Source organism: Neoarius graeffei, chromosome 14, assembly GCF_027579695.1.
Source record: "Neoarius graeffei isolate fNeoGra1 chromosome 14, fNeoGra1.pri, whole genome shotgun sequence".
Taxonomy (NCBI): Eukaryota; Metazoa; Chordata; class Actinopteri; order Siluriformes; family Ariidae; genus Neoarius; species Neoarius graeffei.
The window spans coordinates 40063740-40081488 of record NC_083582.1 but is presented as its reverse complement, the minus strand read 5'-3'; the positions used below and the strand labels follow the sequence as shown (position 1 = coordinate 40081488).

The 17749-nt window shown below is 43.0% G+C and overlaps 1 protein-coding gene across 5 annotated transcripts in view; it reads right to left on the bottom strand.

The window, feature by feature from the left end:
• Positions 1-579: 579 nt before the first annotated feature.
• The window catches only part of wu:fj29h11 (uncharacterized), an 80759-nt gene continuing 63589 nt past the window's right edge, over positions 580-17749 (bottom strand). For 3 of the 5 annotated variants that reach the window (XM_060939634.1, XM_060939635.1, XM_060939636.1), the window contains exons 33-46: positions 13916-14175; positions 13578-13791; positions 13256-13433; positions 13014-13143; positions 12824-12904; positions 12524-12709; positions 11480-11748; positions 11174-11319; positions 10985-11066; positions 6760-6868; positions 3232-3372; positions 2502-2726; positions 1463-1607; positions 580-1367 (exon numbers count right to left, since the gene is read on the bottom strand). In XM_060939634.1, the coding sequence (XP_060795617.1) occupies positions 794-1367; positions 1463-1607; positions 2502-2726; positions 3232-3372; positions 6760-6868; positions 10985-11066; positions 11174-11319; positions 11480-11748; positions 12524-12709; positions 12824-12904; positions 13014-13143; positions 13256-13433; positions 13578-13791; positions 13916-14175 (2740 nt within the window). In that variant the 3' untranslated portion in view covers positions 580-793. The remainder of the gene's footprint in view (positions 1368-1462; positions 1608-2501; positions 2727-3231; positions 3373-6759; positions 6869-10984; positions 11067-11173; positions 11320-11479; positions 11749-12523; positions 12710-12823; positions 12905-13013; positions 13144-13255; positions 13434-13577; positions 13792-13915; positions 14176-17749) is intronic. The other 2 variants (XM_060939638.1, XM_060939637.1) reach the window with 1 other exon arrangement.

The window sequence follows — 17749 nt, the reverse complement described above, 5'->3', positions numbered from 1 at the left end:
TGAGTGGCCTTCAAACAGCCCTGACCTCAACCCCACTGAACACCTTTGGGATGAACTGCACCCCAGACCTCCTCATCCAACATCAGTGTCTGATCTCACGAATGCTCTTGTGGTTATATGGGCAAAATGTAGTGGAAAGCCTTCTCAGAAGAGTGGAGATTATTATAACAGTAAAGGCGGGACTAAATCTGGTAAGGGATGTTCAAAAAGGAACATATTTAGTATATTTTCCTTATTTCATGCCATTCATTAATTCATTCATTCTAACTACTTTATCCTGGTCAAGGTCACAGTGGATCTGGAGCCTGTTCTGGGAGCACTGGTCGCAAGGCAGGGACACACCCTTAATGGCATGCCAGTCCATTACAGGGCACAAAAGAAACCACTAAAAACCAATGTCCTAATAATGTCTAAAATTTAATTAAAACAATCACAACAGTCAGTACAGTCTGGCTTTATAATGATTAATGCATAATGATTAATTAAGGTGTAATTTCTGGCTTAATTTCTTAAAATAAAGATCAAGTTGACAGACATTAACATTTCAGTTTCAAAACTTCTAAAATGAAACATATATTAATTTAGTATTTTAAGTTGCATAAGACAGAATATATATAACACTGAACACAAGACAGAGAGGTATAAAAGAACTAAAAGATCTTATAATAATTAAACCTGTATTTTAAAAACCATGTAAAATGTGGACTAAAGCCAAAGGTAGACAGTGCATAAAGTCACTAGTGCAAAATAAAATTATATGGACAACTGATAGAAAGGTTTCAATATTTTCACTCTACACAAATAAAAACAATTCTAGTGTTTTGGAATGCAGATGCTGGGCAAGGTTCTTGATGCGACAAAGACGGGTAAGTTGTGAGTTTCCGGCACCGTACACTCTGTATATGTGATACTTTTCCTTCTCCTTCAGTGCAAAGTCGAGCTCGTTGGCTGACAGGTGAATAAAGTGCTTCTCCTGCTTGACTGTTGTCTTGACTTCCACGAACACCTCTCGTGTGTTGTTATATCCACTTGGGAAGATCAGTTTGAAATCGTACGGCTGGCCGCTCTCACCCTTTTCATTGGGCCAGGTGATCTCTCGTGGTCCTTCTCCGCTTTCTCGCCAGCGGTTGAGGAAGGAGTAGACCAGCTGCTCTCCCCATCTCCCGATATCATCGTTGTCATCGCAATCGTTTGATATCTGCAGGGAGTTGGGCAAACTGAAGTCTAGGACAAGGTCCTCCAGCACTGCTTCTGCAACTGTCGGTTTGATCCATACTGCATTCTCCAGAGGCACGGGTGGACGGTGAATAACGCTTCCCTGGAACTGGCTTGCCATGACTTCTGGAGGTTGGACTGGCTTATGAACTCTAAATATAGAACAACAACAGAATTACAGAAATGACAAAGGTGTCATGTAGAGAAAAGAGCTTACATTAAATAAGACAGAAGCAAAACAACATACTGCTCTGGAGATGGAGTACTGTTGCTCTCTGGCTTGTCCACGCTGGTTTCAGCTTGTTCACCAGGAGCCACACTGGACCCAGCATGGGCTTCGTTAGTAGCATCAACACCCTGGATCACCTGTACAGTAGCTTTGGGAGTTTGTTCTGTGTAATAAAAAAAAAACATATTGACTAGAAAGCCTTTTTCAAGATTGAGAATAAACCTTCATTTACACTTGCCGTGCACAACACTTGTTTAGTTTCAATATGATACAGTAGTAGCTACAGTGTATATAGCTTCAAAAGCTAGCTAGCCAAACACAAATTAAACTAGAAGGGCACTCGGTAGCACGCATACCTCCGCCAAGCCACATATTCAGATTTGCATCAAAATCTTATCAATTGTTCCTTGGCCCATGGTTCACCTTTCCTCCACTACTTTTTGAGTTACATTAGGAACAGTCAAACAAACAAACAAATGGAGATAAAAACATAACCTCCTCCAACAAAGTCTGCAGAGGTAATAACCACAATCAGTGTGTAAATTGGTTGTTTGATTCTAGTCTTGGTACTCGCTAGGACACTCACCAGAAGCACCAATAATTACTTCCTTCCAAGCTTTATTTTTCTTGGAAGTCATGACCAGATAAAATGAAATCACAATTATAAGATTTTTCATCCACTTCTACAAGTTAAACAGTAAATGGGAACTGACTGCAGCTAGTAACCAAAATTCTGAGTGGGTAACTAGCACATGTCAGATCACACACACCATAGGTTTGGTCTGAAGTATCATTTGAACCACCTGTATGGATTTGTTGCTTCACTACATCATAGCTTCTTGGAACAGAATTGAAAAAACTCTCAAGTAACTCGCAGCTCCGTGCCGCATGTATATAAAAAATGAACGTCTGGCTGTCATATCGTCACTTAAACGTAGTATAACACAGGTTTGCTACACAACTCAATATCTAAATGAGAAATATAAGTTACTCCAACATCACTGGAAATCACTTCATTCTGCTCTTGATCTTGTCAGCTGTTAACACAAACACTAACCTTCTGTGTGTGGAATGTGATCGCTTGACCTGGGTCCCTGAAATCCCTGAATACTTGGAGCACCTGGCTCTCGGTGTAGCTGGAGTTCTGCTGTATTTTCCTGAGCACTTGTATTGAGTGAGCTTCTTTCAGCTCCAGAGCCCCAGTGAGCAGGAGCTGAAGAAGCTGGAGGTGCTGGAGGAGGCCACATCTTCATTACTGCCTCCACTGCCTGGCTTCCTTTTCCTGCGTACACACAAGCAGACAGGTGAGGAACATAAGTCATTGCACTATTTGCACTTTATTTAGTCCTGGCTACTGAGATGTGGCATATCATGGATCTTTTCGGGATGGTGATAACATTTGCCTTGATTAATACAGTTTGAATGAATAGTATCTTCAGTATTATTTTAAAATATGACATTTACAGCATTTAGCAGATACCCTTATCGAGGGCGCTTTTTAAAAAATGCACTGAAGTGTTACAAACTTATCCTCCAGCTTGTACAAATGGCCTACGAATACTATAAGGTAGTACAACAAATAAAACCGTACATTTAGTTTTTTTTTTTTTTTTTTTGTAATCGAAAGATTAAGAATTAGTAATCGAAAGATAAAACCGTACATGTTGGAGGTTTTATGGAATGAGAACTCTTCCCTATGGGATTTCTACATTTAAAGGACAGCAACAGCTTGTTTCCCTCAGCTTGTCACATGATCGAGTAGATAGTGACAGAATCTGTGCACACACCTGTGCTTCTGCCTCCTGTTTTGCTGAGTGATGCTTTGGGAGGCCAGCAGTGCAGTTTATCATCATCATCATCATCATCATTTGTGTTCATTTCCACTTCCTGTGCACTCACAGTTCCTGATGAGCTGTTGGTAAAGAGCTCTAAGAACAAAAGGAAAAAAATGCTAAGCAGCAGTACTAGCAGTGTGTTAAAGTGAAAATGAGCTTATTATCACAAATCTTTTATTATTATTATTCACTTGGTTAGAGCAATGGAATTTGTGTGCGCGCGCGTGTGATGGTTATTGATTCCTGTAAGAGGAAAAGATGAGCGAGAGATGATTCCATCCTTCCTCTGCACTCCTACAGCCCTAGTAACAGCCGCTTTTTCATGTCAGTGAGCACTGCACCGAACAAATCCCTATTAGCATACGAGCACGCTACACTGTCTGTGTGTCCATGTGCGCGCAACACACGCATAGAAGATGAAGGAAAATAACAGAGTACTGGAAAGGGAACGGTGCTGAGATTAAAGTGGCGGTGCATATCAGAGCTACAAATGTTCCACATGTGAGACTTCAAAACCAAATTAAACATCAGGGTGTGTGATGTGACCCTTCTTCACTACACTACAGCCATGTGGCAGCGGGGGCATGACCAAGTGTCAGTTTGTGAATGGAGGGTGGGGCCGGGGAAGGTGAGTGGCAAAGTCAATACACCTGTTGTCGATTAATGTTGTGTGTGTGCGTGTGTGTTGCAGTGATGGTGGAAGGTAGAAAAGGAGGGGAAGAGCAAAGAGAAGGAAGCTCACTGGACCAGAACATGACTCTGTGTGTGTGTGTGTGTGTGTGTGTGTGTGTGCGCGTGCGCGCGCATGTCTGTGTCCTAAAATCTAGCGAGTGTGAAGCTGAAAAGCCAAAGTAAACGTGTGTAAATTTCATCTCCCGCCTGCCGTGCTTCTGTACTCCACCCACATCAGGGACTTGTCACAGTGGTGTTGAAACCCAGGAGTACAGAAAGGAACCACCATATGGAGTCCTTGCCATTCAAGGATCTCATCCATGCCCTCGCTACCGCCCAGCAGAACCAGCATCAAGTGCTAATCGCTCACCGGAAGGAGCAAGAACAATGCTTTGAAGCCTTGATGCTGGCCCAGCAGGAAGATTGTGAGGCGTTCTGACATCTGCTTGCATCAGTGGGGTCCTCAACTGCCATCACAGTGGACCCTCCCCATGTCACCCTCACGAAGACAGGCCCACATGACAATCTGGAAGCCTTTATAGCACTCTTTGAGCAAGTGGCCAAAGTGTGGGGGTAGCCGATCAAGCAGCGCATGACACGCCTACTTCCACTGACTGGCGAGGCGCAGCGAGGCACGCAGCAGCTCCCTGCTGACAGCCGGCTTATATACACCGACCTGAAGCGAGCCATCCTGCAGCACGTTGGCCACTCCCTGGAACATTGCCAGCGCTTCCAGACGCTGACATTGGAGGAGGTTGACTGGCTGTTTGCATTTGGCCAACAGCTCTGGGACGCCTGCAAGCAGTGGCTGAGGGTGGACGACTGCAACACTGAGGTGAACATCAACCTGGAACAAGGGGGTCCCTGTGGCATTGGTGTCGGTAGTTCTGGAGAAGGCGGAGCTGGGGCTGGAGGTAAAAACAAAAGTAACGACTCAAACTGCTCCGGTCCCTTGTGGAGACCACCTCTCACCGGCCCAACTCACGGAGGTTGCCAAGTTGCAAAAGGAATTTTCCGACGTGTTCTTGGCCCTTCCCGGCCACACCCACCTTACAGAACACCACACTGAAATGCCCCCAGGAGTGGTGGTACATAGCCGCCCTTACCGCTTGCCCAAACACACATAAAAAAAAGGTGGCTCAGGATGAACTTGAGGCCATGCTTAAAATGGGCATAATCGAGGAGTTGCACAGTGACTAGAGCAGCCCGGTGGTCCTGGTTCACAAAACCAACAGGTCAGTCTGATTCTGTGTGGACTACAGAAAACTCAATGCGGTGTCTAAATTTGACGCATACCCAATGCCTCACATTGATGAGTTTCTTGATCGGTTAGGTGCTGCTCACTTTTATTTGACACTGGAATTATCAAAGGGATATTGGGAGATCCCCTTGACTCCTCTATCCTGAGAGAAAACGACCTTTTCCACACTGTTTGGATTACACCAATTTGTCACGCTTCCTTTCGGGTTATTTGGAGCTCCCATTATGTTCCAGCGGCTTATCGACAAGGACCTCCGCCCCCGTGCTGCCTATGTGGCGGCTTACCTCGATGACATCATTATTTATAGCAACAATTGGCCGCGGCACCTCGAACACCTTAGGGCCATTCTAGAGTCGCTGAGGCGTGCGGGTCTCACAGCTAATCTGAAAAAGTGTGTGATTGGGTGGATGGGAGTACGGTATCTGGGTTTCCACTTGGGTAAAGGGCAGGTGTGTCCCCAAATTGACAAGATTACAGCGATTGCGGCCTGCCCGAGGCCCAAGACCAAAAAAGAGGTGAGACAGTTCCTGGGGCTGGCTGGCTACTATCATAGGTTCATACCTAATTATTTGGACGTCACCATCTCACTGACTGATCCCACTAAAAAGGGAGCACCAGATCCGGTCCAGTGGATAGAGCAGTGCCAACAGGCTTTCACTAAGGTAAAAGCTGCACTGTGTGTGGGGCCACTTCTACACTCCTCTGACTTCTCTCTCCCCTTTATTTTGCAGATGGATGAAGTGGACAGAGGGCTAGGGGCTGTTTTGTTCCAGAAGGTGGAGGGCGAGGAACATCCCATGCTGTACATCAGCTGCAAGCTCTCAATGCATGAAAATAAGTACAGCATCATCGAAAAGGAGTGCCTGGTCATCAAGTGGGCAGTCCTCACCCTCCGATACTACCTGCTGGGGTGCACTTTCACCCTTGGTTCGGACCACGCGCCCCTCCAGTGGCTCCACCACATGAAGAATGCCAATGCGTGGATCATCCATTGGTATCTCGCCCTCCGCCATTTAAATTCGAGGTGGTCCACAGACCGGGGACACAGATGGTGATGGTGGACTTCCTGTCCCGTCGGTGGGTGGGGGGAGTCCGCTGCAGGCCGGACGGCTCCCTGACCTGAGTTGGGCAGTGGGGGTATGTGGCAGCGGGGGCATGGCCAAGCATCTGTTTGTGAATGGAGGGCAGGGCTGAGGAAGGTGAGTGGCAAAGTCAATACACCTGTTGTCGATTAATGTTTTGTGTGTGTGTGTATGTGTGTGTGTGTGTTTGTTGCAGTGACGGTGGAGGACAGAAAAGGAGGGAGTGAGCAAAGAGAAAGGAGCTCCCCGGACCAGAACACGACTGTGTGTGTGTGTGTGTGTGTGTGTGTGTGTGTGCGTGCGCGCGCACACGTGTGTCAGTGTCCGAAAATCAAGCGAGTGTGAAGCTGAAAAGCCAAAATAAACATGTGTGTAAATATCATCTCCTGCCTGCCGTGCTTCTATACTCCACCCTCATCAGGGACTTGTTACAAGCCATTATTTACAGCCAGGCCTGGAGCTTACTCCTGGGTTCGGGTGTCTCCAGCGGTGCTGGAACCTCCCATCGCTCTTCATCCTGAGGAAGCTCCTTAATGCCTTTATTGTCCAGTATTTTTTTCAAATAATCTGTATCCTAGATGAGACAATTAAAACAAAATGGCATTACAATTGTTTTTGACATCAAAAAGTTTTATTCCAAATTTGAATGAGAAAATGAATGTGCCAGATCTCTGCTGTGAATAAGGAGGATGCAATAAGCCTGTCATGCTATGATTCACGCTTAGTCACATTAAGTTATCTCCTGCAGACATTTCCTTTCCTGGCCTCCTGATGTGATAATTAGAATGCCTTTAGATGTGTTCAATCAGTGCATCAGTTCCAGTTGCCAGGTGACTGTGACGCATCCCCCAGGGATATGACCCACTACTGCAGAGCATCTCTGCAGCCACAGCTGCTATGAATCACCTGTGTATTGAGGAGCCAGACACCCAGCTTAGGAAAAACTTTCCTTCACGACTGGGAGATCAGAGACTTGCCATTATGGAGCAAAAATGACCTTCTGAATTTGCTACCTACATGAATTAACCAGAAACCAGATTTTGGTTATACGGTAGTTCGTCGGATTATATTCGTCTGTCTGTGTATAACCGTGATGGTGCCTGAAGTATATGGTCTAATACGGTCTAATACAAAGAGGAAGAAGCTGGAAAAGAGCCAGGATTGTTGAACATCTAGATTCTAACAGGAAACTCATACTGGCAAAGAAAACAAAAGTCAATATTTGAAGGATTTTAATCTCTTAAACCCGACAGACCAGGTTCCATGTCCAATAGAACACTACAATAATTGACTTCTGGTAAAAAGTAAAAACAAAACAAAAAAAAGCTGCTTTGGCAAGTTCTATGCTCTATGAAACATTTGAAGTATCGATGCACTTTGTGGCATTTTTATTTATTTATTTATTTATTTATTGTCCAGTTGTAATCATGGAGTTGCTGAATGAGAAAAGTGGCATCTTTGTGCATGGGTTCACTGCTATCATGGTGTCATTCACTGGAAGAGTGTTTAGGGCAAAAAAATCTTTTGGTCATAAGGTTCCCTCCTTTCACTGTCTATTCTAGAATAAACTTCAGCTGAGGATTAAAAAAAATTTACTTTTCTTCTTTGGTTTATCCCAATTTACTCGGGTATAGTAACAGTCACACTATTAGTGACACTGGAAATATTTTCTGAGGTCTTACATATCCGTAGAGACCAAGATTATGTATATTGACCTGATAATTGTGGAACTATTTTTGATTAATTTGGGGTACATATGTCTCGGCAAGCCACACCTCCCAGCACCCAAGAACTTAAGAGGTTAATCTGTACAGTGTTTTATGTGGAGGTCTGGGAAAACCCGTGGGATGTCACTGTGGCTAAACTCTGGCATAAAAAGACAAAAAATACAGTTTGGGCAAAGAAAGAAATAACATACTTTGACAAATCAATTCACTTCAAAACAAAATGAACACACATTGGTGCTTGGAAGTTTGTGAACCCTTTAGAATTTTCTATACGTCTGCATAAATATGACCTAAAACATCAGATTTTCACACAAGTCCTAAAAGTATATAAAGAGAACCCAGTTAAACAAATGAGACAAAAATATTATACTTGGTCATTTATTTATTGAGGAAAATGATCCAATATTACATATCTGTGAGTGGCAAAAGTATGGGAACCTCTAGGATTAGCAGTTAATTTGAAGGTAAAATTAGAGTCAGGTGTTTTCAATCAATGGGATGACAATCAGGTGTGAGTGGGCACCCTGTTTTATTTAAAGAACAGGGATCTATCAAAGTCTGATCTTCACAACACGTTTGTGGAAGTGTATCATGGCACGAACAAAAGAGATTTCTGAGGACCTCAGAAAAAGCGTTGTTGATGCTCATCAGGCTGGAAAAGGTTACAAAACCATCTCTAAAGAGTTTCGACTCCACCAATCCACAGTCAGACAGATTGTGTACAAATGGAGGAAATTCAAGACCATTGTTACCCTCCCCAGGAGTGGTCGACCAACAAAGATTACTCCAAGAGCAAGGCTTGTAATAGTCGGCGAAGTCACAAAGGACCCCAGGGTAACATCTAAGCAACTGAAGGCCTCTCTCACATTGGCTAATGTTAATGTTCATGAGTCCACCATCAGGAGAACACTGAACAACAATGGTGTGCATGGCAGGGTTGCAAGGAGAAAGCCACTGCTCTCCAAAAAGAACACTGCTGCTCGTCTGCAGTTTGCTAAAGATCATGTGGACAAGCCAGAAGGCTATTGGAAAAATGTTTTGTGGACAGATGACAACAAAATGGAACTTTTTGGTTTAAATGAGAAGCATTATGTTTGGAGAAAGGAAAACACTACATTCCAGCATAAGAACCTTATCCCATCTGTGAAACATGGTGGTGGTAGTATCATGGTTTGGGCCTGTTTTGCTGCATCCGGGCCAGGACGGCTTGCCATCATTGATGGAACAATGAATTCTGAATTATACCAGCGAATTCTAAAGGAAAATGTCAGGACATCTGTCCATGAACTGAATCTCAAGAGAAGGTGGGTCATGCAGCAAGACAACCACCCTAAACACACAAGTCGTTCTACCAAAGAATGGTTAAAGAAGAATAAAGTTAATGTTTTGGAATGGCCAAGTCAAAGTCCTGACCTTAATCCACTCGAAATGTTGTGGAAGGACCCGAAGCGAGCAGTTCATGTGAGGAAACCCACCAACATCCCAGAGTTGAAGCTGTTCTGTATGGAGGAATGGGCTAAAATTCCTCCAAGCCGGTGTGCAGGACTGATCGACAGTTACCGCAAACATTTAGTTGCAGTTATTGCTGCACAAGGGGGTCACACCAGATACTGAAAGCAAAGGTTCACATACTTTTGCCACTCATGGATATCTAATATTGGATCATTTTCCTCAATAAATAAATGACCAAGGATAATATTTTTGCCTCATTTGTTTAACTGGGTTCTCTTTATCCACTTATAGGACTTGTGGGAAAATCTAATGTTGTTTTAGGTCATATTTATGCAGAAATATAGAAAATTCTAAAGGGTTCACAAACTTTCAAGCATCACTGTACATTCATTTACTTTTTAAACCTCTCCAGCTATCTTGCTGCAAAGATCATGTTAGGCGAGAAGCCAGTTTAATAAACACAGCAGTCAGTGTGCCTAAAGATGCCTGAAGCCTTGCTAGGTAAGTGAGATTTCCTCACACAGTGAATGTCACGCTTCGATCAAGTTATTGAACAGCTGTGTGTCATAGCTAAACGGTGATAAGCCTAATCAATTCAGTCTGTAATCAGATAGTGGCTGTTAAAATGTCTGTGACGCTTTTTAAATGCAATTTTCAAATGTTTCATTTTTTTTCTTCTGGGGGTAACCAGACTTTAAAATGCTAGGACTTTCCATCAGGCGAGAAAGAGAAATATATTTCAGTTCAAAAGAAGCTTGAGAGCCAAATCTTTATATCATAGAAAATGTTACAATTTCACAATCATCATGTTTACAGCCAGAAAATATTCCAGTTTTTGCCCTTATTTGGAAAAAGACAACATTCCTCCTAAGCTGTTTATATGGCTAATGGAAATGAATATTCCACTAATATTCCTACTTGCATGCAGCCGTGTATACTCCAATTGTCTAGCTGGTTTGTGTACAGCACACAGAGCGGACAGTAAACAGGCGAGAGGCCCGTGGGTCACAAACTGCCGTAAAAACCCCAACTGAGACGAATATTCTGATTCCGCTGTATACATTCAAATTCAAAACACTTTACTTGTCCCCTAGGGGCAATTTAAAATTTACATGTCCAAAGAATGCTCCTAAATCCTGAATAATATCAGCATCTCGCGCATCTTAATCGGAAAATGCTAAATTTGGAATAAGGCCAAATTTGGAATATCCAAATATCTATATGTTGTTTACATGTCTGGTATCAAATTCTGAATATCATCATATTCAGAATAATAGTGGAATATTAGTGTGGATGGAAACATACTGAATGTGAGGGGTTTTTACATGCCGTCACACATTTTACCAAAGAAAATACAGTTTTAATAAATATACTGCACTATATGGATCTCAGAAATATTTCCATGTTTAATTGAACTTTTAAACGGAATAGCATCCTGGAATTATTTCTGTATGAAAATCTACAAGTATTTCACTAAAGGGTCTGACATGGAGTGTGGTGAAGGTGCTTACATCGGTGCACATAAGTTCCTCGAGAAATTGTTTCAGTTCCTCCATAAAGCTCTTCTCTGTGGTGAACAGTTTCACCAGCTCTCTGCAATCAGACCAGCACAATTACACCTGAACCACAAACCAGAGTTCTGGTCTTGTTAAAGACAGTGCTATACATGGCCTTGTATAATCCGAGCACTAGAGAAATACCTGTAGATGGCCATTTTGGATGACAGATGGTCTTTCTGAATGTAGAACTCTTTCCTGTCTTTCAGAAGACATACGATGTCTTCACTCTCTACAATGAGGCTCTCATCTGGCTGTTCCAGACGGTAATAAATGTACAGCTTTCCCACCTGTGAAAAAAAACCCCAATCCTCTCTTTAGGCTCTCTTCAGTCCTCCACTAAAAGGACATGATGCAATCGCCAGCAATGACTCAGCAGACACTGCAGCCAAGCCAGGAATGGCAAATATCAAATCTCAGCACTTATGGACAAGAAGGGCACATGCTTACTTGACCAAACTTCAGTGACTTGATCTCCTGGGCAATTCCGCTCTCTTTCATGTCTTTGTACATTTCTCTGAGCTCATCATGGTGGTAGATGAACCTCTGGATGTACAGGATGAGGTCACGCACCAGGTTCTGCATAGCCGGACATGGCCTGTAGTTCTCCGTCTGGGGTTCGGTGGTGACACACTGGGAGAGTTTCTTCACGCCACAGATCTCCAGGAACAGCTCACGGTCTCCCTCACTGAAGGCCAGCTTCTCCTCATGCAGCTTGCCTTTGAGAAATACCCAGTATTAATTCTATCCACATTAACTGGATATGAGCAATCGTGCACTCTGATTGGCTACGCTATGACTAGGATATCAGCTCATATATGTTTAGTAGAGAAAAACAAAATGGTGGCCCGTGTTGCTGAACCAACCAAGGACAAAATAAAAACTCTACTTGAAAACAAACCCCCCAAAATTATCAAATATTTAAAAGAAACAAAAATGGCAAAAAGAATATAGGTTTTTTTTTCCATTAATATCACCTCTTATACACTCCAGACCAGTTGGTGGCGGTAATGTACCTTTAACTTGGTTTGCCAATCACCAAAAATCCTAAAGAAGAAGAAAACTACCCAAAATACAAACAAAGCAACAAAATATGGAATAAAAGTATTTGATGGTAAGAACGTATCTTTTTTATTTTTCAAGAATTATTATAGCATTTTTCACAAATTGTTACGGTCATTTTGCCGGTTTGTTTACATTCTAAGCAGAAATGATTTTGTCGGACGTTTTGCATAAAGTTTTTATTTATCAAATCTGCAAAAAATAAAAATGCTCTGTTTCCCAAAATCCGGTCAATGTGGATAGAATAAAACAGTTATTCCACTCAATCTCAACGTACATGGCTGATAGCCTACTCGGCGCTATGCGCCTCTTCAGCTATCAGCTCGTGTATGACTCAATTTCATGGAATAACTTAATTATTATACTCTTGCTTCTATATATAAAATTACATACTCCACCTTTAAAGCAGTATTTGCTGTGTCAGTGGACTACCTTTTGGGTTTGGTTTAAGTCCGTTGGCTGCTTTCTTCTGAGCTGAGGGCAGGTTGAGTAGGCAAACTTCTGCATGAGATTTGAAGATCTTCTCCAGGGTTGGGTTGTCTGCTATCATAGGTTTCCGGGCTAGTGTGACCCAGCCCTGTGTCTTGGTAGGAAACACCTTCATACGAGACACCATTTCTGGCAGAAATAACACCAAGCAAGCAGTCATCGCAAACTGTTTTAAGCTTAAGTGGACACAACATTAAACGTCAAAAATGAAACTGAATCAATATCATTAGCACCTTCTCTCACCTTTCAGATTTCTGCAGTAGAACTGGTCCAGTTCGATGTCTTCATCATGCTGTGTGTACGAAGTTTTTTTACATTTTTCGGCTTTTGTTAAAAAGAACCAGACATAAAATATCAGCTGTATTGCATTCTGTAGTGCCATATTCACTCTGATATTGTTTTAGGGTGACTGCTACTATATAAAAACACCCACCCAGTCTGGCAAAAATGATGGAGATATCCTGAAGCACATCTCCTGTGGGAAGTGGCGATGATTCACATACAGCCTCCAAAAGGTCCACATACTGCTTCATGGATGGACTGGGCTCCACATTCAAAGACTTCTGCATGAGAAACAAGACACAAAAAGCTTTCACTCGAAATGTGAATAAACAAAATGCAACAGTTTCAATTCTTTTGCACAACAACAGCAAAAATCTAAAACTGGAGGCTCACCATAAACAGTTCTTCCATGTGCTGCAATTTGCTATAAAATGGAGCCAATACTTTAGGTTCCTGGACCCTGCTGTCTGGCTTGCGGATCAGCTCCTTGTATCTGACAAACATGCCTGTTGGATCTCGCCAGCACACGTCCTTGAGATGGTAGAAGTGTCCTGAAGACCACTCGTCCTTCCTGAAGACATATACAACAGAATTATTAAAACATTAGCTTTTGGATACTAGCTTACACTTCTTTTATCCATTGTATTACTTCTAATATTGTTTAAATTTTTCTCCAAAGAAAGAAAGAAAGAAAGTGAACTTCTTGCTCTCTGACCTGTCATACTCTATGAAGACAGCTGGTGAGTGCTGGAAGAACTCTCTAAGCTGTGGGAGTGAGCAATGTTCTTGCAAGTAATGGTATACGGAGTGGATGTGCTGCACGGTGGTGATGAAATCGGCTCCTTCAGCCTCGCCGCCATCAGACTTCTTCATACACCAGCATTTCAGGTAGCTGACCATCTCATCCACCAGAACAGTGTGTCTCATCCCTGTCCACGGTTAAAACAGTCCTCATTAATCTTCGAAATGGAAAAATAATTCTCCAACAAATACTCTCATATCAGGTCCATTTTCTTACTCAGAAAGCAGAAGGACGTGTAGACACCTGCTTACCTACAGCTCTGGAGAATTCGCTGGGATCCAGTTTCACGTAATAGACGTGGGATCCCAAGAGAAGGTGCACTTTGTCAGAAAAGAGATACACCTTGTTTGGAATCAAGCACTCCACAACCTCTTTCCCGTCCTGCATGGGCTTGTAGGCAGGCACCCATGCCAACTGCATGAGGTAGTAGTAGAAAGAGGACTTGGCATCTCTTAGGGTGCGACCCTGGCTGTCCAGTACTTGAGCACTGAGGTACTGAGCATACTTCTCTCTGAAACACAGAGAACATGCATGTATGTCTTTTAAAGCCTTTCTTGATTTTGATTGGTTAGTGCTTGTCAGCACTTTGTAACAGCCAGGCTCAGGCTGGTTCTGTTTTCAGATACAAGAACATCTTCAGGACAGAAGACTTTGTGCTTTCATAGTCACGTTTAAATCTATATTTTTTGTCTTATTCAAGGTGACATATTATACCCCTTTTCCAAAAGTTGACCCAGTTCCCTGATGCCTTAATGAAATGTCTGTGACATGCTTTGGTCAAAATACTACAAGGATAAAACGCCACAGCTCCCTTCTCACCCTGTCTAAACAGCCCTGTTCAAAATGGCTGATTTTTGTGGCTGTTCCTTTAAATGATAAGGAACCACCAATCACCTCTCTTCTGCTGGCCAATCAGGTAGCACTTTCCTCATGAATATTCATTCACAAAGGCAGTTCTCAGGCCATGAGTGGAGATACTCAGATGAGGGAGTGGCATAATTCTAATGACCTCTTCTTGTAACATTGCAAGGGGAGTCAAATCTGAATGGTTTGTTGAAGCACGTTTTCTAAAATAGGCAGCACAAAAGAAACTGTCTGGGTGCCTAATTTCAGAGTCTGTGGGGTGGTCGGCTCCAGATACCCAAATGTACCAAATTTGAGTTTTTCATAATATGTCCCCTTTAACATCAAGAGAGTGATGGACTAGCGTCCCATCAGGTTGTGCCCAGTGTTCCCATGATGGGCTCTGAACCCACCCTGACCAGGATAAAACAGTTACTCAGGATGAGTAATCATTGAACTTTGAGTGGAAAAGATAGTTTATTGCTATTATAATGTATGTGATAAGAAGATCTAACTTGTTGGATGGAGGTTCCAAAACATTAAATGTAAGTATAAATGGGTAAAAAAGCATGAAATTTCATTTTCTAATTAATTAAAAAATCAAATAGAAAATTACTGTTATAAAGGAATAAAACACTTCAGGATGTGCTGCAATTGGAAACTAATCAACTTCATGGTGGTAAGAGCAACTCACCACAACACCCCACTGCTGATTAGCCATTCAAGGACCCCAGTACATGATGCAACACAAGATATAGGGCACAAGAGAGAACTTTTTTCTTTCCAATATCTTTTTAAGCAGCATGAGATATTTGATGAACATTTATGGGGTATAAGAAAATATTGCTCTGTTTCATCCTGCTCAGATGGCTTGATGACTCACACGCTGCAGCACAGAAAAGACAAGAGGACGAAAGGTGATGCGCGAGCTGATACAATGAGCCAGTGAATCCCAGACCTGTTATTGTACCTGGTCATTAGCCTTAATGACCAGCAGCATTGACAACTCTATAAAGGCAGTTATGAAGGGTTGGAGGAATTCTTGAAGCCTAAATGGGCTGAAACCATTGTAGAGGAATGTTCCAGCATTTTTCAAACACATCTGTTGCATATAAGTGATTACCACAGGGAAGGATTTCTGACTGAAGCGTAGAGAATCTCTTTATGTGAAACAATCTCATAATGGAAATCTGTTAAAGGGAATCTACATGTGTATGCGAACCATGTATTCTTCAGTCAAAGGCATTTGTAAAAAAAAAAATGAAGCTTTAAATCTGTATAATATATCCATTCAAAGATAGAACAGATCCCTTTTTTCAGAGGGATGAATTTGTGGACGTGTTACAAATACAGTGAGCAGAGTGTCTGTGTAACCCTAAGATATTTACACTCACTGGCCACTTTAACAGGAACTTGTTCTTGATCCTAAGATTCCTGTTCTTGGCTGCAGGAGTGGGACCCAATGTGGTCTTCTGCTGTTGCATGCTGAGATGCTTTTCTGCTCACCACAGTTGTAAAGAGTTGCTATGAGTTACTGTATCCCTCCTGGCAGCTCGAACCATTCTGGCCATTTTCCTCTTATCAACAAGGCATTTCCACCCACAAAATTGTCGCTCACGCAATGTTTTTTTTTTTCGCACCATTCTGTGTAAACTCTAGAGACTGTAACCCCAGAAGATCAACAGTTTCTGAAATAATCAGAACCAGTCCATCTGGCACCAACATCCATGCCCCAGTGAGTTACAGAGATCACAATTTTTCCCATTCTGATGTTTGAAGTAAACAGTAACTGAAGCTCTTGATTTGTATCTGCATGATTTTTTGCATCGTGCTGCTGTCAAGAGATTGGCTTGATTAGAGAACTGCATCAAACAGCAGGTGTGGTTGGGTGTTCCTAATAAAGTGACCAGTGAATGTATGATCAGAGTGTAAAAATTGTACTTTTGAATTAATGTCAATTAATGTTGAAGTATAGTCACATACTGGGGTGGCACGGTGGTGCAGTGGTTGGCACTGTTGCCTCACAGCAAGAAGGTTATGGGTTTGAGCCTAGTGGCCAACGGGGGCTTTTCTGTGTGGAGTTTGCATGTTCTCCCTGTGTCTGCTTGAGTTTCCTCCGGGTGCTCCGGTTTCCCCCACAGTCCAAAGACATGCAGGTTAGGCAAATTCCATCCATCCATTATCTGTAGCCGCTTATCCTGTAAAGGGTTGCAGGCAAGCTGCAGCCTGTCCCAGCTGACTATGGGCGAGAGGCAGGGTACACCCTGGACAAGTCGCCAGGTCATCGCAGAGCTATTAAGTTAATTGGTGGCTCTAAATTGACCATAGGTGTGAATGTGAGTGTGAATGGTTGTTTGTCTCTGGCCAAGTTTACATTAGACCGTATCTGTCTCGTTTTCTTCGCGGATGCACTGTCCGTTTACATTAAACCGCCGGGAAACGGGAATCCGCCAGGGTCCACGTATTCAATCCAGATCGTGTCTGGTCCGGTGCTGTGTAAACATTGAGAATACGCGGATACGCTGTGCTGAGCTCTAGCTGGCGTCGTCATTGGACAACGTCACTGTGACATCCACCTTCCTGATTCGCTGGCGTTGGTCATGTGACGCGACTGCTGAAAAACGGCGCGGACTTCCGCCTTGTATCACCTTTCATTAAAGAGTATAAAAGTATGAAAATACTGCAAATACTGATGCAAATACTGCCCATTGTGTAGTTATGATTGTCTTTAGGCTTGCCATCTTTCCACTTGCAAGTGGTAAGTAATATGCACTGGGATCACACACACAGCGGCTCAGTCCCGAATCACTGCTTGTGCACTTCACTCGCGTGCTCTGTGAGCTGCGCAGGGCCGGAGTGCGCACCCTCCAGAGGGCACTCGCTGTTCAGGGCGGAGTGATTTGGAGCGCAGGATGCCTGCAGAGCCGAGTGTATCCGTGTATTGGTGTTGCTGTGTGCACGCGAATCGTGTATTGGTGTTGCTGTGTGCACACTAATCGTTTTAAAAACGTTAATCTGATGATCCGCTGATACGGTCTAATGTAAACCCCACCTCTGTGTGTCAGCCCTGTGATGATCTGGCGACTTGTCCAGGGTGTAGCCCGCCTCTCGCCCATAGTGAGCTGGGATAGGCTCCAGGTTGCCCACTACCCTGCACAGGATAAGCAGCTACAGATAATGGATGGATGGATAGTCACATTCTGTGAAAGTTGAATTCCATCAGTAAACAATACAAAACACTT